This window comes from Metarhizium robertsii, assembly GCF_000187425.2.
Source record: "Metarhizium robertsii ARSEF 23 chromosome Unknown MAA_Scf_2, whole genome shotgun sequence".
Lineage (NCBI taxonomy): Eukaryota > Fungi > Ascomycota > Sordariomycetes > Hypocreales > Clavicipitaceae > Metarhizium > Metarhizium robertsii.
This window is the reverse complement of record NW_011942160.1, coordinates 1637986-1657249: the sequence shown is the minus strand read 5'-3', so window position 1 is coordinate 1657249 and position 19264 is coordinate 1637986. Positions and strand designations below refer to the sequence as shown.

General features: G+C 54.7%; 9 protein-coding genes across 9 annotated transcripts; 7 read left to right on the top strand and 2 right to left on the bottom strand.

Annotated features, from left to right (window-relative positions):
- Positions 1 to 1008: 1008 nt before the first annotated feature.
- MAA_05915 (uncharacterized protein) lies at positions 1009 to 1749 on the top strand (the record flags this gene model as incomplete). The annotated part of the gene is made up of 1 exon (XM_007823913.1): positions 1009 to 1749. The coding sequence occupies one exon, from the start codon at positions 1009 to 1011 to the stop codon at positions 1747 to 1749; it is 741 nt and encodes a 246-aa protein (XP_007822104.1).
- Positions 1750 to 4910: 3161 nt separating this feature from the next.
- MAA_05916 (aminomethyl transferase) lies at positions 4911 to 6050 on the top strand (the record flags this gene model as incomplete). Its single annotated transcript, XM_007823914.1, has 1 exon — positions 4911 to 6050. The coding sequence occupies one exon, from the start codon at positions 4911 to 4913 to the stop codon at positions 6048 to 6050; it is 1140 nt and encodes a 379-aa protein (XP_007822105.1).
- A 1352-nt stretch (positions 6051 to 7402) lies between these two features.
- On the top strand, positions 7403 to 9240 carry MAA_05917 (peptidoglycan binding domain containing protein; the record flags this gene model as incomplete). Its single annotated transcript, XM_007823915.1, has 4 exons — positions 7403 to 7684; positions 7751 to 8089; positions 8292 to 8460; positions 8519 to 9240. The coding sequence occupies 4 exons, from the start codon at positions 7403 to 7405 to the stop codon at positions 9238 to 9240; spliced, it is 1512 nt and encodes a 503-aa protein (XP_007822106.1).
- Positions 9241 to 9715: 475 nt separating this feature from the next.
- Positions 9716 to 10543, top strand: MAA_05918 (Heat shock protein DnaJ; the record flags this gene model as incomplete). Its single annotated transcript, XM_007823916.1, has 1 exon — positions 9716 to 10543. One exon carries the CDS (start codon positions 9716 to 9718, stop codon positions 10541 to 10543), a length of 828 nt encoding a protein of 275 aa, XP_007822107.1.
- A 91-nt stretch (positions 10544 to 10634) lies between these two features.
- Positions 10635 to 11768, bottom strand: MAA_05919 (amidohydrolase; the record flags this gene model as incomplete). The annotated part of the gene is made up of 1 exon (XM_007823917.1): positions 10635 to 11768. The coding sequence occupies one exon, from the start codon at positions 11766 to 11768 to the stop codon at positions 10635 to 10637; it is 1134 nt and encodes a 377-aa protein (XP_007822108.1).
- A 1307-nt stretch (positions 11769 to 13075) lies between these two features.
- MAA_05920 (thymine dioxygenase) lies at positions 13076 to 14365 on the top strand (the record flags this gene model as incomplete). Its single annotated transcript, XM_007823918.2, has 4 exons — positions 13076 to 13120; positions 13222 to 13824; positions 13923 to 14149; positions 14233 to 14365. 4 exons carry the CDS (start codon positions 13076 to 13078, stop codon positions 14363 to 14365), a joined length of 1008 nt encoding a protein of 335 aa, XP_007822109.2.
- A 280-nt stretch (positions 14366 to 14645) lies between these two features.
- Positions 14646 to 15749, top strand: MAA_05921 (Protein kinase-like protein; the record flags this gene model as incomplete). The annotated part of the gene is made up of 1 exon (XM_007823919.1): positions 14646 to 15749. The coding sequence occupies one exon, from the start codon at positions 14646 to 14648 to the stop codon at positions 15747 to 15749; it is 1104 nt and encodes a 367-aa protein (XP_007822110.1).
- A 162-nt stretch (positions 15750 to 15911) lies between these two features.
- Positions 15912 to 16737, top strand: MAA_05922 (protein tyrosine phosphatase-like protein; the record flags this gene model as incomplete). Its single annotated transcript, XM_007823920.1, has 3 exons — positions 15912 to 16134; positions 16216 to 16566; positions 16649 to 16737. The coding sequence occupies 3 exons, from the start codon at positions 15912 to 15914 to the stop codon at positions 16735 to 16737; spliced, it is 663 nt and encodes a 220-aa protein (XP_007822111.1).
- A 198-nt stretch (positions 16738 to 16935) lies between these two features.
- Positions 16936 to 18403, bottom strand: MAA_05923 (uncharacterized protein; the record flags this gene model as incomplete). The annotated part of the gene is made up of 4 exons (XM_007823921.1): positions 16936 to 17150; positions 17220 to 18016; positions 18136 to 18293; positions 18362 to 18403. The coding sequence occupies 4 exons, from the start codon at positions 18401 to 18403 to the stop codon at positions 16936 to 16938; spliced, it is 1212 nt and encodes a 403-aa protein (XP_007822112.1).
- Positions 18404 to 19264: the final 861 nt, after the last annotated feature.

Below are 19264 nucleotides of genomic sequence, written 5' to 3'. Positions count from 1 at the left end.
AGGAATACTACTCAACTGCCATGAGCGGCTGTTGGCTGTTGGCTGTTGGCGCCAGGGCCGGAGCAGCGACATCGAGCCTTGCAGGACGCCGTGGCGTGCCGCCTCGAAAGTCTGATGTTCTGCAGTCACAGGCAGTCACAGTCATTGACCGTGGCCAGAACGGTGCTCGAGAAGTCCGGCCGCAAGCCGAAGTACCTCCTCGCGCAGAGGTACTCCCCCCCGTGCGTGCTGTCGCGGCGGAGGGCGTGGTACCGCTTTCGGGCAAGAGACGTCCATCAGCCCGGCTCCAACTTACGGAAGCATGGCGTGTGGTTTGTCAGGCAGCTCGGATTTAGTCAGCGGTTATTGCGGACATCTGGAGTGCCATGCGAATCAAGGGCCCATGGCGTTAGGCTTCTGGCACACATCGGAGGCTCAGAGCCAGAGGAGTCACCACCTCCCGCAGAGGCTCACTAATTGTCGACACGCCTCCCTCGGTGCCCCACCCTGCTTTGCTAATGCCAGCACCACACCCGCAGGACCCGCACCCCTGCACCGGCGTCGCTGTCGTGCTGCTCGGGGCCGCGTGCACAAAGTCCGCTTAGCAGCGTGCGTCGGCGTCGTCGTCGTTCCCAGGCTCGGGGACGCGGATTCTCGACAGGCTCCAGCCCCAAAGTCCGGGCATTGACGAGTATATCACGCCTCGCCCCCCCGTTCCTCGGATTCGAACCTTCTCGGAAACACCAGATCCAATTTCATCACCAAACAATCCGAAACAGCTCTTGCACTTGCAATTCAGACTCTGCAACCCGCCTGCAACCCCATCGCACGCAATACATGCAGCTGGCCGTCACATCATTTGCCCAGTTTCTCTCATCACCATCACCGCCTTGAGTAGCTGCACACGCTTGTTTCGACATCCCTGTCCGCTATCCGCAATCGGGTCTTGACTCACACTCATATATCCACCCGAGGCCAAAAAAAAACAACAAGATCCAAACATAAAGCAACTTGCTTCCCTCCACCAAAATGTCTACCGCAGCAGTGGCTCAGCCTCAACACCCTATTTTCTCAACCTCATCTCACATCCGATCTGCTCCCAAGAAGAACATGTCCATCACGCAGACCTACTACCTGGCCCACAAGGCCCGGGCCAAGCTCTCCCGCGAGGCTGCCCAACCCGACCACGACCTCCGTCTCCTCGTCGGCCACGCCAACCTGCTCGACTCCTTGATGCTCGAGCTCGCCGATGCCGAGCGCGAGCAGGAGCGCTGGTTCAACCAGTCCGTCCGCGGCGCCAGCAACCCCAAGCCCGCCGACCGCCGGGTGCAGTGGGCGGACCGCATTGTCGAGCAGCCCGAGGAGGAGTACGACGACTCTGACTCCTCCGACTCTGACTCCGACTCCGACTTTGACGAGGACGACGTCGAGATGACCAACGCCGTCTCCGCCCGGGTTCCCGTCGCCGCCCAGCGAGCTCAGCTCGTGAACGTAGACGACGAGGAGGAGATGGGCGACGATCTCGAGGAGGACTACGCACAGCTCGAACTCGTCCGGACTCCGTCTCACTCCACCTCACCGCCCGAGCTTGTTGACCACGACTCGGAATCCTCAGACGACGAGTCCATGCCGCCCTCGCCAGCCGACGCCTCGCTGCCCTACAACGAAAAGGAAGCCGCCAAGGAGGAAGGGGAAGAAATCTTCAACGACGAGTACTACACCTCTCAGCAGACGTCAGCGGGTCTGGTAACCGCCATCTCGGTATACTAAGAAGCCCTGATGGCTGCTCGAGCACCAACAACAACACGTCATGATTTCTTCTTTTTACTCTAGCGACTTTTTTTTTATATCAGCGATGGCATAACACCGGCGTTCAATAGACATGATACCACTGGCATTTAATATGGGGTTTTCACAAAAGCATTTCATATACATCATCACATCACCACTCAGGGTACACAGAACTTGGATATTTGGAGGTTTTTTCGGGCATGTAGCTCGCTCCCATAAATTGGTAGAGTGAGCCATACACATACATACATACATAGTACATAGGTCCACAGCCCAAGGGCAATCAAGAAAAAAAATTTCTAAAAACATACACTCCACGCATCTTCTTTGTCAGTGACCTTTTTTGCCTGTGAAATTCTTTGTCACCGTCCAGAGTCCTGACTCTTGTCCAGCGCACCACCAACCACCAAGTGGATGCCGCACCTAAAAAAGCGGGGCGATATCGGTCCCGGCATGAATCATGGCCCGCCCGACCGCCTCTTCAGGCCATTGAGGAAGTAGCACACATGTACGTAAGCAGACGAAGAGGGAGAAGAAAAAAAAAAAGAGTTTGGCGTCAATCAATCCCACCGCCTTTCGGCGCCTCGGACTCCCGCCGACCCGCCACAAAAGCTACGTATGTACCTGGCTCTTGATTCATCAGCTTTTTTCTCCGTTTTGTCTTTTTCCAACCTTGCCAACGTCGGCAGGGGACAGCCGTGGCGCCCAATGGCGTTGCGTGACCAGGCAGGTTCACGTCAGCAAGGTTTTGGCAAGTCTGATCACAAATGGGCGGAGCGGGCATCCCAGCATCAAGGTTCCCTTGAGAATCATGTTTTGTCATCAGCAGGATTTGTTGTTGGCACACCCGAAACCCAAGCCATGGGTCGCCAATGGCGAAATTAAGAATTGCGTGCGTGTACGGAGTGCAGAGGACAGTAGTATGTATGATTGACTGCATGTACATACAATGTCTGTATGTGCGTACTTTTTGCTCCGCACCTTTCAATGTTTCGTTGCCTCAGCAAAAAGCTTGGTCCAGGACCTGCTGGGGTGTCATTTTTTTCACGCCCTTTGCAGAACAGGGTCATTGTCGGGAGTCTCGCCCAGCGCGTCAAGTCACTTGAGCAGCTTGTCCGCGGCCTTCCGGGGGACGCATGGACTGGTATTGGCATTTGAACCGCGGGTGTCAGTTTGAGCCCGCTGTGCCGCTCAACTAGGCGGAACTCTCGGTTGACGGGTGCCGTTGATTGCCCAGTCCTGCGCTGTTTCGCGAGGCTACATGTGACCACTTGGGTGTGTACTCGGACTGCGGCAACCTGGATGGGCTGGTTGGGCGGCACAAAGAAACCCCCTGGTGCCAATGGGCTGAGGGACAGCATGTATGTACGATATGCTTTTCTTAAATTGTTGGATTTGCGGTGGTGGATGATGGTTGGGCGAGTTACGCCGGTCCAATGCATAATTCTTCGCTTCGTTTTTGCTCTTCACTTGATTAGGTTGTCATGCAACGACGACTCCGCTCGCCTGGCATGTAAAAGCATGCGGCGCAACATGTACATACATACATAATGTAGGTTTCATCTGGAGACCCGTGATGAGGTGGTCTTTTGCTCCACTGCGCATTGCATCAATGGGATCGGCGCGATGGGATTCCAGCTCTGATACGTGGCGGGTATCCCCAACGGCAGGTGATTGGAGATTTGCTGGTGCCTTGAAGGGAAAACTCAAAGGTGGTCAGGCAATGCCATTGTTTGAGATGCGTTGCCCCGTAGATGCCTGCTTGGCTGACAGGAGGTTTGCTCTGTCGCCTTGGCTATTCTCTTGGCTATTGTTGGTCGACCGGTGCCTGCAGGGCGTGGTTTGAAACATCAGACATTGTACGGAGTATTGCTTTTCCATGTGACTACTATATAGGTACGTACCTTGGTGGGTAATCATTGATTGTTACTAAACCACCCGGATACCCGTTTGAGCCGTCCATGAGTTCAAGGAAGGGCGGGGAATTAGGTTATAGCTCAACGCCCCTCGAGACTTGACTGTGCGAAAGACAGAGGCTTGTGAGAATCGTCGGCACGCCTCACAAAATGTCCGTGGGAGCTCCGACCTCGTCGGCGGGAAATCCATGGTGTATTTGATGTCACGGGACCATCTGTGGTATCCTCCCTCCCCGCCTGGTGCCGGTCCTGCGTCCGGCCTTGTCCGGGGCTGGGGATCGGAGATCGACGTGTGCCTAGCACCGCCGATTCGCGGGGACAAACCGTGCCTGACTGTATCGTGAGGAGCGATGATCGGGGTGTGAACCGTTGTCGGAGTAGTTTTGCGATCCTGCAAGGGCGCGGTTGATCGATTTGACTGTGGAGGGACCTTTGATGTCTGGGGGACGCTGCACAGCGGAGGCAGTTATCTGATGGCCATGTCTGCTGGTCGTTCTTGCTGCAGTTGCAAGGCAACATTGAATGCCATTGGTTGGTTCCTTCATCACTTGCCTGCCTACCTACTTAAGTAGGTAGGTAGATACTTAGTAGTTTCTAGGCGTGTAGGAATACGACATCTTTTTAAAGGGAGAGTCTTTTGATCAACTTCAACGTACGTATCTACTCAGATGCTGCCTAGTAGTTGCGAGGCAGTGCGCCTGAGTAGACATGACATGGGCGGATTCCTGTGCACTGACGGCCTTGAATTTGCTAGCTGAGGACGTTGATAGATACAGCTAAGCATCACTGCTCCAGTTTCGTCGCCTAGAACTGCTATTGGCTCAAATATGAAAGAATTTGCCAAAGTTGCTGCCGCCTCTACTGTACCTGGTAGATATTAATTCCATCGTCTAGATCCACTATCTTATCAACCAGGCCAAATTGGAAAGACACTTTTATGAATCCCAGTCCCGAACCATGATCAGTATATGTAGTATATATATTTTTTAAAAAACAAATTCTGCCTGTGCAAGCTACTTGAGCCATTTTCGTCTTCTTCTTCAAAATCCCCACGGGCAATCTCATCCCTCCAAGCCGACTTGACGTTATCAATCAACCCCCCAGCTCCGTCCCCACCAAACACGTGCGACATACCCGAGTTTCGATATCCTCAAGCTCCAACGAAAAAAATCCATCAACTACAACAGACAGCTGCCACTGATATACAAACGCAACCAATACACAATGGGCGCGGCACGGCGCGCTCTACCCACGCGCCTCCTCTGCCGAAGCTGCCTCAAACACCAGCAACGCCAATTCGCAAGCTCGGCCGCGCCCCCGAAACCGCCGCCTTCCGGCCTCGCTGCCCTCCCGTCTCGACAGCTCCTCTCTGTATCCGGGCCCGAAGCTACAAAGTTCCTGCAGGGCATCATCACGGCCAACATGACCAACGCCGAGGGCCTGCCGCGCACAGATGCATTCTACTCGGGGTTCCTGAACGCTACGGGCCGCGTGGTCCACGACATCTTCATATACCCCTTCCGGCAGGCCAAGCAAGACGACGGCTACCTGATCGAGGCAGACGCAGGCGAGATGGCCAGGTTCGCCAAACTCATCAAGCGGTACAAGCTACGTGCAAAGGTCACGGTGCGCAACGTCCCGCCGGACGAGGCGTCTGTTTGGCAGGCCTGGGACGACGCCTCGCCGCTGGACATTGCGGCCAGCGAGTCCCGGGTGGTGTTGAAGGACCCCAGGGCTCCTGGGCTGGGACACCGCATCGTCCAACTGAACCACAAGGCGCCCGAGCTCGACGTGGACGCTTCTACGGAGGAGGCGTACACGATCCGGCGCTATCTGCAGGGCGTCGCCGAGGGCCAGGACGAGATTCTCCGCGAGCAGGCGCTGCCGCTGGAGAGCAACATGGAACTGATGAATGGGATAGACTTCCACAAGGGCTGCTACGTCGGGCAGGAGCTCACTATCCGGACGAGGCACCGCGGCGTGGTGCGGAAGCGCATCCTGCCGTGCGCGATTTACAGCGAGGACAAGGCGCCGCCGCAGACGCTCTCGTATGATCCCGAGTGCGCTTCCCCGGAGAGCCTGACGGCGGACATGATCCCCGCCGAGACGAGCATCGGGCGGTTCGGCAAGAAGGGACGCAGCGCGGGCAAGTGGTTGAAGGGCGTGGGCAACATTGGGCTGGGACTGTGTCGGCTCGAGATCATGACGGACGTTGTCCTGCCCGGGGAGCAGGCTGCGGCCACGTATAAGCCGGGAAATGAGTTTGTCCTCGAATGGGGCGACGAGGACAACAAAAGCGACGTCAAGGTGAAGGCGTTTGTGCCGAAGTGGCTGCGCGAGGGATTGAGCGCGCAGCAGGGCTGAGGGAGACGGCATAGAGGGCACGGAATACTTGCATACACATAGATGAATAAATAGAGAGTAAATAACTACACAACTTTCTTTCACTGGAAACACGGGGCTGCTTGGAGTGTTTCAGGATATGCTCGTTGGTCGTATCAAGGCAGCGACCGGCAAAGCAGTCATATAAATAAATAACTGGGATTCAATGTTGGGAAACACAGGCCATGAATACGGAGCTGGTTGCTTAGACGCCAGGCCCGATGTGGTTGCGGCCATTTTGGGTCAACGGTGGGAACTGGGTTCCGCCAGGGGCGCAGAACTGACATGGACAAGCTACGGAGTACTTACCGTCGACAACTGACAAGCGGGCCGATCCCTGGACATGGAAGAAGCCTGCCTCCTTGTTCAGCCCATGCAGCCTTGTCGAGACGAAAAAAGAAGCGACATCAGCGTGAGAGGGAGGCAGGCTATGCAGACGATGACTGCTGAGCTGGCCAAGCAACAAACAAGTCCCCAGTGCCACTGCAGCCTGTCTGCCTCATGCAACCATCAATTGATGGCCGAAGCGCAAGCGACAATTCAAGCAGCCAACACCTGCCTATGAGTGCCGTGATACCAAAGTCGTGAGGCTGGGTCAAGACGGCATTGGCTGAGGTGTGGGAACGTGCAGTGGCCAAGATGAGAGTCACGAGGGGGCCGCAATTTCGCCTGGCGAAGACTTAGCTAAGGGGGGATACAACAACCCCTGCGGTCTGAGCGAATCTGGCAAGATTAGCTTTCTATTCATACCAGAGTCGGGCAAAGGACAAGATTGAACGTCGGTCAGCCCGTTGCATCGACGCGAGGTACGGAACAGTCCGTAGCACCAGACTGCGTATCGATCGGGTCCAACGTCGCGCCGCGCCAGTCTGCCGCCAAACCCTCGCACCAGCTCCGTCCAAAATTAGTGCCACTGCGACTCCAACAGCCTTGGGGTCATTGGCCGTGTTCTGTCTGATGACTGGCTTTTGGCCGATCTGGCTCTGACGGGCTGACACTGAGGCTTGTGGATGTGAGGCTGGGCAAAGGGGAAGGTGAGTGAGCATCTCACCCATCTCACGCTTCTTACCCTCCCTAGCCTCACGTGTGGTCACTGGTATACCGAACTCTTGGCGCGCGGGTACATGTATGACGTTCATCTCATCTCAAGCTCGCGTTCTGGCATTTATTTAACCCCTTCTTGCCGCGGGAGACGGGCCCGGCAAAAGCGCAACAAGAAACATTGAATCGTTCCCATCACTCCTCTGCCAACTTGCGCGGCTAAACCATCTACATCGCCCTACGGTACTCCGTAAATTTGGTCAGTAAAACTCAGGGGGAACAAGACGAGCAACATGACCTCTGAATATGCCACGACAAGGCGCCAGAAGAAGCGCCTCATAGTTTGCTGCGACGGAACCTGGATGAACAGCGACTACGGATTCTCAAAATCGAGCCCCTTTTCTAAAAAGGGAACCCTGCAGGTGCCTTCCAATGTCACTCGTATATCGCGATGTTTCAAGCGCCGCTGCGCAGACGGCACCCTGCAAATTATTTCCTATGAGTCGGGAGTCGGCAGTGGCAGCAATACGCTTGATAGTATCACCGGCGGAGCGTTTGGGACTGGCCTTGCCGAGGTGGGTGGCTTGCTGCGTCTCCCAAGACATGAAAGAAGAGTGCTCGAAACTGACCATTCTCGATAGCGTGTCCGCGAGGTGTACGCGTATTTGTGCGCCAACTACATGGATGGCGATGAGATATTTCTAGTCGGCTTCTCAAGGGGCGCCTTTACTGCGAGATCTGTTTCTGGCATGATTGCAAATTTGGGCCTGTTGACCAGAGAGGGCGTCGAGCACTTCTACCCTATTTTCAAGGACATGCAAAACTGGGAGAACGAGGACTATGTCGACCCCTTTCCCAGTGTGCCGTTCCGAGACAAGCCCAAAGGTGCCCACGCTGACGTCGAGTATCGAGCTCGGCTTGAGAAGACGGGGTACACTCGCGTCTATCAAAAGGACAACAACCTCATCAAAGTCAAGGGCGTGTGTGTTTGGGATACTGTCGGCAGTCTTGGGATCCCCAAGATCCATTGGTTGGAAAAGCTCGGCGTTCGGCCAAACAATGACGAATAAGTCTTCCCTCCCCGCAACTCTCCTGATCTACATGTATATAAAAGCTAACTTTCGGTGAACATATAAGTGGCATGATACGGCTCTATCAGACCGAATCGAACATGCCTTCCAGGCACTGGCACTGGACGAGACTCGTACACCCTTCAGTCCTGCAGTTTGGGAGCGTCCTCGGCGTGAGGGACTACGCACGGTAGACTTGCGGCAGGTGTGGTTTCCTGGGAACCATGGAAACTGCGGTGGCGGATGGGACGACCAGGGCGTCGCTAATGCTACATTAGCCTGTAAGTTTCGGTGCAATTTGAAACCCTACTCGTTGTCTATCGGCGCTGACTTTACTAGGGATGATGGATCAAATGACCAGCATCGGCGTCGAGTTTGACACGCCATCACTAAAACGAGTAGTTGAGCAGACGTTTGATTTCTATGAGTCACCCGAGGCACACAACCAGAAGAAAGACCGGAGCAAGCTCAAGCAATGGGCCATTGATCCCATTTACGACAACAACAAGCCGCTCAGGCCGTGGGCTCTGGGATCGATCCAAAAAGTGGGCGGTGTTTTGTACGCCCTATCCGGAGATACGATTAGAACTCCAGGCATGTACAAGCAGGTTGATCCAAAAACATCGGCATGCCGAGAAAGTTACCTGCAGGACACGAACGAGAAAGTACACAGCTCTGTGCGAGTGCGGCTAGCATGCGAAGGTTTGGGTCTCAACGACGAATCCGTATGGACATGCCAGGCACTTTCGGACTGGAAGCTGAAGCGGGCCATCTTTGAATATGATGAAGAGGTTCATCACTACAAGCCATATGATCGGTACCGCGACCGGCCGTCTCGTGAAGGCTGGATCTGGAAATATGTTGGCAGTGAGAAGAACGCACCAGGCCAAAGAATTATGCCCGAAGAGCCTCTGGGCCCGTATGAGCGATATGTATTGGAATTATCGGGTGGAAGCCCAAATGTGTACGATTATGCCGATAGAAGAGCAAACAGGAGCAAGAGAAGGAGCAGATCTGAGCGATCACGGAAGACGTTAAGGGGGGCGTCGCATACTTACTAAGCATTAGACATAAGGAGGCTATGTACTAGCCGGCAGGAATAATTTTTTAAATACCACCATGAATGCAAGCACTAGTACTCTGTACTTGATGTCAGATGTCGATCAACCGGTCGTCCATGCAAGAAGTCTATTGGGGAGCTTTACCAAGTCGCTAATGAGAGGTCCAGCAGCGTTGGCATACTGACAAAAGTGGGTCACATGGAGCCAACCAGAATTTCTAGAAAATGCTGCCTCGAGGTATAATGTCTTCCTCATCTCAACTCAGGCCTTTCTCATTCGCAGCGGCTTAAAAAAAACTATCTGTTGCGAGGAGTCCAGCCCTCACATATGATCTGTGACAGGGAAATTTTCTACTAAGCGGGACCAAGGACGCCCGTGATACTCGCGCTTGCCCACTGCGCTTTGGCACTCCAAGGTGTCACGGCCAGCACACCACCGGACTCTCCCACGAAAACCAGCCGAATAAATAGGCACCATGAGTGAAGAAAACAGGGATCTCGTACGTCTCGCAGGCGAATATGCCGACAGAGACATCGATCTTTACAATCTCCTCGGTGTCGACGCGCTCACGGCAAAGGAAGACATCCACCGCGCGTGGAGGAAGCGCTCCATCAAGTACCACCCGGACAAGGCCCGCGAAAACTTTGACCCCGAGAAATGGGAGCTCTTCGAGAAGGCGCGAGACATCCTGTCGGACGCGAGCGCGCGCGCCGTGTACGACGGAGCCAGCAAGGCCAAGCTCCTGCGCAAGCAAGAGCGCGAGGCCATGGACAAGGAGCGCAAGAAGTTTGCCGATGATCTCGAGGCGCGAGAAGACGCCGCCAGGAGGGCGAGGGAGGAGAAGCAGCAAAGGGACCGGGAGATGCTGCAGAAGGAGAGGGAGAGACTGGCGGAGCAGCAGCAGTTGCGGGCCGAGGAGACGAGACGGCAGGCCGAGGCCGCGCAGGAGGTGGAGGACCTGGCCGAAGCTAGAAGGCGGCTGAAGGAGAAGAAGGACGAGAAGGCGAGGAAGAAGCAGGCCAAGGAGAGCATGAAGGCAACTCTCGGGTCCGTCGGCAAACCCTCTGGCCCTGCGAATGGGGTCGTCAACGTTCCGGGGGATTATGTTGCGGATCTGGCTCTCAACAAGCAGTACTGGGAGCTGGTCTGCGACAAACTACGCGCTATTCAGGCAGTCAGGAATTTGCAGAAGGAAGACACGCCAGCAGAAATTTTGCAAGAGGCAGAGAGGGTCGTTCAGGAGGTCCGGGGCAAGATTCACGAGGCCGAGGCCAGGTATCAGCGTGAAACGGCAACCACCTAAGGGCATTTTTACGATTACGCTAAAGGAAAAAAAGAAGAATACTGTCACATTGTGCCGCAGTATTTTCTATTTCGTGAGAGCCGGAGCCATCTCAAGCTTTCTCTTCTAGTCTCAGAACACGGATAGCGTTTGACCCCATGATCGCCCTGGCCTCGGCAGATCCTTCACCAACAGCCTCGGCAACAGCTTGTGCATTCAGACTGACGCTCTCCCACTGTCCTTGTTCGTCAGTCGTGATGGGCGGGAAGAACGGATGGTCGGTGCCAAACATGAGTCTGTCGGAACCGCTTGCGTCGATTGCGGCCTTCAACCCGACCTCTGAATATATGACGGCATCCAGATAGACCTGCTCCTTGAGCACATCCCAGACCGTGCGGCGATTTTCCCCAACTTTGCCTTGCCGAACAAGCTGCCCATCGTGGAAGATGCAGCTCTCGATGCGGCCCGCGAGGAACGGCAGGGTGCCGCCACTGTGCGCGAGCACCATCCTCAGGTCGCGGACCTGGTCAAAGACGCCGGCCAAATACATGCGTGCCACGGCAATCGTCGTCTCCATGGGGAAGCCCAAAGCCAGCGGAAGAACATGGCCGTACTCGCCAGCACGGGGGCCCCACACGTCGTTGGGCAGGCCGTAGTGAGGATGAAGGAAAATGGTGAGATTTGCGGCAGCCAGTGCCTCGAAAATAGGAATGAGATGAGGGTCGTCCAGTCCCTTCCCGAGCCCCGAGGTGCCAAGGATGACACCGCGGCAGTATTTCAGGGCCGCGAGGTGGGATATCGATGCCAGAAGAGTTTCGAGCGGTGCGGTCAGAGGCAGCGTGCCGAAGAAGAACAGCCGGCCGTGGTGTTTGCCGCACATGTCTGAGAATTCGTCGTTGACAGACTCGGCGATGTCGCCGGCGTGGGAGGCGTGGACAAAGTCCAGCCACGGGTTAGCTAGAGAAATGACAGATATATCGATGCGATGCGTGTCCATGAAGTGAATCTTTTGGTCGAGCGATGCGAAGTGAGATGTGAGCGGGCGTCCTGGAGGCTTCGCTGAGGGGTCATTGATGGCTTTTTCCAAGTCTCCGAGCTCAGCTTCCAGCAGAATGAGACGCGGCTCGGGGGCTTGAGGAAACTTGCGGACCAAGGGGATTGTCGTCCGAGACTCGAGAATCTTGATATACTGGGGGGGATACATGTGGGTGTGGATGTCCACGACGGTTGGATTGGACGTGGCCATGTTGGGCTGGTCGTCTGAGCGTGGATGGATGAAGCCGAATCTGCTGCAGTGAGATGTAAATCAAAGAGAAGCAAATGTGCAGATGCGTTCAACGTTGACATGGCATGGCGTAGTAGCGGCACCACAATAGTATATGGTGTGGCTGCCCCTCGTCTGTGGTCTTGCAGCGGCACCGAATTGGGACTGTTCAATGTTCAATGTTGGTTTATACTTGCCGCTCCCTCCCCTTTTTTTTCTTAATTTTAATTTTTATTATTTTTGTGTTGTGATCTGGGGATGACGTTGGGCACAACAACATGTCCTCTTGACAGGCAGGATCACTGGCCAAGTCTCCAATTCAACCAGCATTCAGTTATAGCACACGCGACGCATGCATCTGTGCCGTGGCAGGCGAGCCATGATCACGTTGTATGCCCCGCACAGGAATACAACATCACGTCTGCGGGTGTCCCCTTAAGATATAGATATGGCAAGTGGCATTGGAGGGCCAGAAACTTGGCTGAAGCGTCGGCCATGGCCGCTCACGGTCCGAGCAGAGAGCCTTTTCTAGAGTCGACGCGACACGAACAAAAAAAAAAATAGAAAATAAACCGATACATGTTCCCTGCTCTTGGATTGTGGGTGACTGGCATGGGTAATTATCTTGAGAGATATGTTATCTTTGTTCTCAAGTGGTTGCATGTTTTGGTCGATTGGCCAGGCCATTGGGGCATCGATTCTCTCCACCAGGCCCCGCTAGTCAATCATTACTAGTGGTTCATCCACTTAGTGGCTGACGGGTAGTAAATATCGATCAATCGATTGATCCGTCGGCCACTATCAGCCACTGGCTTAGGCGCTGTGGGGAGCTGGCGATCTGCAGGTCTGCGGGGAACCCTGATTAGCGGTTCATCAGCCCATCCATGCAATCTTGACGCCAAACTTCAGAAGCCGTCCGACGATGTTGAGACGACGCGCAGCTGAGCCATCGTAATGGAGGGTATGTCGGAAAATAGGCGAATGGGCTAGGCGCTCTGTCATAGTGCTCCCATTATGCGGCGGTTGCCGAGGGCGTTTTGGTTTAGGACGTTTGATTAGGCGGTAGCGTTGTGGTTGTATCTGTGTTGAATTCTGTAACTAGTACCTACCTGCTTAAGTACCTAGGTACTTAGGTATATGAGGCTTGTTTCGCCCGCATGTGCACCTTCCCATTGAAACTGGAGACTTATCGCCAGATCTCTCGTGCCGGAGCTGTCCCTCGACTTGCCCACACAGTCACTGTGATCCTCAGTTTTTATCGTCTTTTGCCATTCTTCTTTATAAACGAAATGGCGACCGACGCTGCGGTAGCCAAGGAGGGCCTGGTCATTCCTGTAAGTGGCAAGGCGATGCGCTTAGTAGCATCACCACTCCGCCATCTGCTTCGCTCTGCCGCCACTGATGGTTCCTTTTTGCATACTGAACTCTGCTCCAGCTCATAGACTTTTCCAAGTTCCTCACCGGAACCCCTGATGAGCGAAAAACTACTGCCGAGGCTATCCTCCATGGCTTCCAAACCGCAGGCTTCATATACCTCAAGAAGCACCCAATCCCGGTCGATGTCCTCAGTCGGACTTTCGCCCGCTCCGCCGATTTCTTCGCTCTCGACACTGACGCCAAGATGAAGCTGGGCTGGACCACGCCTGAAGCCAACCGCGGCTACTCCTCGCCAGGTCGTGAAAAGGTCACCCAGCTGGAAGACATCGCCGAGGTTGAGAAGGTCCGAAGCGCGGCACCAGATTTGAAGGAGAGTTTGGAAATTGGCCGTGATACCGACCCAAAACATCCTAACCAGTGGCCGGCTGAGGATGGCAAACTGAAGGGCTTCAGGACAGACATGAACGACTTCTTTAGCCAGTGTCAGAAATTACACGTGGAGGTTATGAGGGCCATCGCCTTGGGAATGGACCTACAGCAAGATTTCTTTGATCGGTTTGTGCATGTTGGGGATAATACGCTGCGGCTGTTGCATTATCCCTCTGTAAAGGCAGATGTGTTTAGGGTCAATCCTGGGCAGGTGAGGGCCGGTGAGCACAGTGTAAGGCTCAAGGCCCATCCAACTTTTGTCCTTGCAAATTCACCGTTATTAAATTGTGGAATACCTAATTAGGGGAGAACTTACTGACCAAAATATAGGACTACGGCTCCATCACCCTGCTCTTCCAAGATAGCCGCGGCGGCCTACAGGTCAAAAGCCCAACCGGCTACTTTGTCGACGCCACTCCCATCCCAGGAACCATTGTTGTCAATGCAGGAGATCTACTAGCTCGCTGGAGCAATGACACTATCAAGAGTACTATCCACCGAGTTGTCGAGCCACCCCGGAAGGAAGACAGTTCCTACCCTCCCCGATATAGTATCGCGTACGTATCGATACCTCTTACATAACGTAACGAGGGCCAGTCTCGAAAACTTCAGCACAGAAACTAACTTTGATTCGAAATAGGTACTTTTGCAACCCGAATACGGAAAGCTTTATTCAGACCTTGCCGGGGACGTATGCTACGGAGAAGGATAAGAAATATAAGGGTGTGAATAGTGGCGATTATTTGGTGCAGAGACTGACAGCCACGTACTGATAATATAACTCTGGGTAGTGAGTTTCTGGGAATACACACCACTTTCAAAATTTGCAAAGATGATTTCGCCATGATGCCCAAGGTTTGCTTCGCCTACAGCCGTTACGGCGCAACCAATAGCAGCATAGCCAAGCCACACCTGCAGCCTTCAGCAAGAATACATGAAGAGGGGTGAGCATGTTCCCATGATGACAAAACGAAGACTCATTCTCATCCTTGGTCATTGTCATGAATTTATCCCCTTCATAGTATCGACCGGTGATATCTGGTGGTGTTCATCATGGGCTCATCGCAAGACGCGAACAGCCTGGTAGGTTGCCCTAGCCGACACATTGACGACTTCTTTACCCGAAATGCCTTGCACTACCAAACCCGCAATCAATGTCTACGATTCGCGCAGCTCATATTCCCCGGGGAACTCGTTGGTGAGGCTGACACCCAGGGCGAGTGCTCTTACACTGTGGCCGTCTCGACAACTCACCTACTTCAATTCCGGCCGGGACGATTCAGCCTAGACATGGGAATATACAAAGACGCACGACATATATTCAAACACCTCGTTTCCGAAACGACGTATTTGGGCCCTTTCAGCGGCATCCCAGCACCCAGAAGTCCGCACATCAATCCACCATTGCTGCACGTCTATCTCATGGACAAGGTGCCCGGCGTCACACTCTCCGGGATTCTGCAAATACCCGACAACCCCCACAGGGAGTTCCGCCACAATCTCGTCCGAGACATGGCAGCCATCTTTGCAAAATCATATCACCACCGCGTGCCCTCTCGTCGTCGTCACCCCCTCCCGGCAGGCAAAGGCATCCAGGGACGAATCGGGTCCTCTCTCCGATGGCGGGCAAACCTCCTCACAAATATAGCAGACGCAAAACTATCCCAGGAAGCACAGGCGACGAAATACCACCTCGGTCATATTGAGCGATTACCGTGGTGCTTAACACACGGGGACCTCATACCAAGTAACATCATGGTTGATCCGCAGACGGGCCACATCACTGGTTTACTAGACTGGGCCGAGGGCGAATGGCTGCCGTTGGGCGTAGGCATGTACGCCATAGACGAGTGTTTAGGGCAAGACGACGCAGAGAAGGGGTTTGTGTATTTTGACGATCACGCGGAGCTGAGGGCGTTGTTCTGGAGGACATTCCTGGACCTCTGTGAAGGACACACGCCGGCACGGAATGGCGTTCTCAACCTGAGCGAGGTGGAAATGGCGAGGAGATTGGGACTGCTGCTCTGGCGAGGCATAGCGTTTGACGACGGGAGGCTGGATAGGTTGGTTGAGGCGGGGAGGGACGACGGCGAGTTGAACAAACTGAGGGTGTTGCTGGATGCGCCAAGCCTGTTGGAGAGCATCTCCACGCCATGAAAGGCAGGAGCTATCAGCAGGAAGACCCCCGGACCCCACCTGCCTCGGCCCGCCAACCCGTCATCGCGTGCCCCAACATTTTGCTCCCAACTCCAACACCAAAAATCTCCCATCACCACCACAAACACCACGCCAGCCAAGCCCCAATTGTACCACGCCGCCATGGCCGACAAGCCCAAACCCGCTGCCAAGCAGGCGTCGCCCCTCAAAGATGCATACCTCATCCTCTACAACTTCGCATCCGCAGTCGCATGGAGCGTGGTGCTCGGCCGCACCCTGGCCGTGCTGTACCTGCGCGGCCCGGCAGCCGTCTACGCCGTCGTGGGCGAGTGGACGAAATGGACGCAGACCGCAGCCGTAATGGAGATTCTGCACTCCCTGCTAGGTATATTGCCCCTGACTTCTGGAGAAATCCTCTCCCCAAAAAAAAAGAAGCAGACCAACTCACAACCCATATAACCCGCAGGCGTTGTCCGAGCCCCCGTGTCCACAACCGTAATGCAAGTCTTCTCGCGCCTCCTGCTCGTCTGGCCCGTCGTAAACACGTGGCCATTCCTCGCCCTCTCGCCCTTTTACACCTCCATGCTGGTCGCCTGGTCCGTCACCGAGGTCGTCCGCTACAGCTACTTTGCGCTGTCGCTCGCCGGCGCGCTGCCCTCGTTCCTGACATGGTTGCGGTACAGCATGTTTTACATTCTGTACCCCATGGGCATCACGAGCGAGTGTATGCTAGTTTATGCGGCGACCGGCCCCGCGGCGGAGAGGAGTAGCTTTGCGCCGTGGGCTCTCTATGCCATTTTGGCTATTTACGTTCCTGGTACGTTTTTTTTTCACACTGAGGTGATTGTGCTAGGAGGCGGTTTAATTTCTTTTTCTGTTTGGGGCTAACGAGTTAGCAGGGTCTTATGTTCTGTTCACGCATATGATGAAGCAGAGGAGCAAAGTTCTGCGTTCGTCCAAGGCCAAAAAGGGCGACAAGACGCAGTAGACCTGACGGGCTAGTTTTTTCTTTTCTAAAGAATGACTAAGGGCGCGAGCGGTTTAATTCTTGCGTGGATGGTGTACGGTATGGGTATGAGAAAAAAGAAGGCATTCTGGTAGAATGGCAAGGGGCCGAATCTGAGCTGTGCCAATGGACAAACGTGGATGGGCATGTACATTGTAATTATAATTGTGATTATCATAGCTATGTGCTTGGTGCGATTTGCTCCGTACTCTCTTTCTCTTCTTCTTTTTCTGCTCCTTTCCCCTTCTCGTCCACCTCTACACTTTCCACCTTCTCTGCTGTTGTTGTCTCTGTCGAGTTATCATACCAATCGTTCCGTGACCACTGAGCAATCAAGCCAGCCGCGTCATGGGATAACTTTTCATACCCAGGGTTCTCCTTTGGTTCAAACATGGCTATACAAGTCCCATTAGCAAGATCTTACCATGATAAGAAACCCTCCCTCAAGTAAGGTAGAAACTTACTCATATGTGCCACCGTCTCGTCTCCCGCCTTATCGTTGACCGCCTCCATCCAGTCTCCCGCATTCATTGTCTTGGGCAAATTGCAAAACGTCCTATCCTTGCCTAGAACGGTCCCAGCCATGCTGATCTTCTTGGAAGACGCACCCTTGCCCAACCTCGTGTACAGGTTAGCATATCCTACGCCCAACTCCTCGTGAAGCCGCACCACAAAGGCCACGCGCTTCTTCAGCTCCTCGGCCCTCGCGAGACAGCCCACAAACTCGAGGTGAGACGACGCCCAGGTCCAGCCCTCGGCGATCTGGTCCCTGTTCATCCAGGCCGCAGCTCCGCCGGCGGCCACGGCGCCCGCCGCGCCCGCGTACATGGCTACCTTGCCCCATTTCTGCCACGCGCTCGGCGGCGCGGCCGGTGCCTTGGCGGTGGTGTTTCCCGCGCCCCAGAGCGCCGTCCGCAGGCCGCCCATCTGGGAGATTGTCGACGCCGCCGTCCCGTAGTGGCTCTCGGCGCCGTGGGCGACCACGCCCGGCGATATCCCGAGGTACGGCGTGTCAAAGGCCAGCACGCCCTGGACGTACGGGAACATGAGGGCGTTGAAGGCGGGCCGTCCTTCGTCGTCGTCGGACTTGCGGATCCCGTCCTCCGAGTAGATGGGCTTTTCCGACGCCAGCGCGATGAGGAGCTCGGCGGCGACTATACCGCCCATGGAGTGGCCGACGAGGATGGTCCGGACCGAAGGGTCGACCGTGGGCGACGCCGTGCCCGACGCTACCTCCATGTCTATGACCTTGTCCTCCAGCCTGTGCGGTTTGACGAATTCTCAGTCAGCCCCGTGCTAGCCAGGCGTCTCACTCGCCTACATGGTCTGTAATTGTATGTCCCGCCAGGAATCATACAGCGATGCAAAGGGGCAACGAACCAGTCGCGGAATCGGCTCACGCACTCCCCCAGGTCCCCTCTCGTCTCATACTTGGGGTACACCAACACCCGCACGTCGACCTTGGGCAGTTTCTGCGCGACAATGTCGCGTAGGTGCTTGGTGAACTCGTAGTCGTCTCCAAAGGTTGATTCGCCGCCCTGCGAGACCGTGTGTCAAGACCCTGCCTGTTACATGCATGCGTCGCCACTATGGCGGGCTCACATACCTTGAAGCCGTGGATAAAGCACAGCAGCAGCGTCTTCTTCATTATGCGAAATTGTCATCGAGCGGAATCCAGTTTCGACTTTTGAGAGGACTCATTTATTCTGTGTGATGTATGTGCACCGCGGCCTGGGATGTCAGTGGCGAGCAGATTGCTTGATTGTGATGTGGATCAAGTTGAGTCGAGTTGCGTTGTGGCATGGCAGGAGTTGCGCATTACTGGCCACTTGCTCCGTCTCTCTTTGTTCCTGCCGACTGCCACACAACACGACGTATCAGCACCGCCAACACACCAACACACCACCACGCACCTGGGGCGGCCACAGCTCCAGCATCCATTGATGTCAATTATTGAACACGCAGTGGCGTAAGAGAGACTATGGTCTTGTTTCCGCTTCCTAGGCCTAGGTCACTTGTTGGGGGGGCCTTGTTCGCATTGATTCAATGTCGATTCTGAGTCATGTGCCACCTTCGCATACTCGGTCACATTAAACTGCGTTTGTACAATCTTCGTCGATATCTTCTACTAAAATACATTTTTTACTCCGTATCTAAACATGCCTGCCCAAGTCGAGGGGTGCCGAACGCTCTGCAAGCTTCGTCTCTGCCTCGACTGCTGCACCTCCTCGTCCCATCGTTTAACCGCCATTTGCGTACGCTTGGTATTTGAATCCGCCCTAGGCCGCTCCATCCCTTTGATACACGTTTATAAACTCCCAGCCAGATAAACGCCGAGAAATAAAATGCATTTGCCAAACAGCTGCCAAACAAAAAGACAAACCCCGGTTGCCAAAATGACCATGTGAAACAGATCCGCCACGCTGCATCATCAGTACTTGAGGATGCAAGCTGGGAGTATTATTAATATCCTGCAAAGGTCGTGGTGCTTCCTATCCCTGCTCCGTCG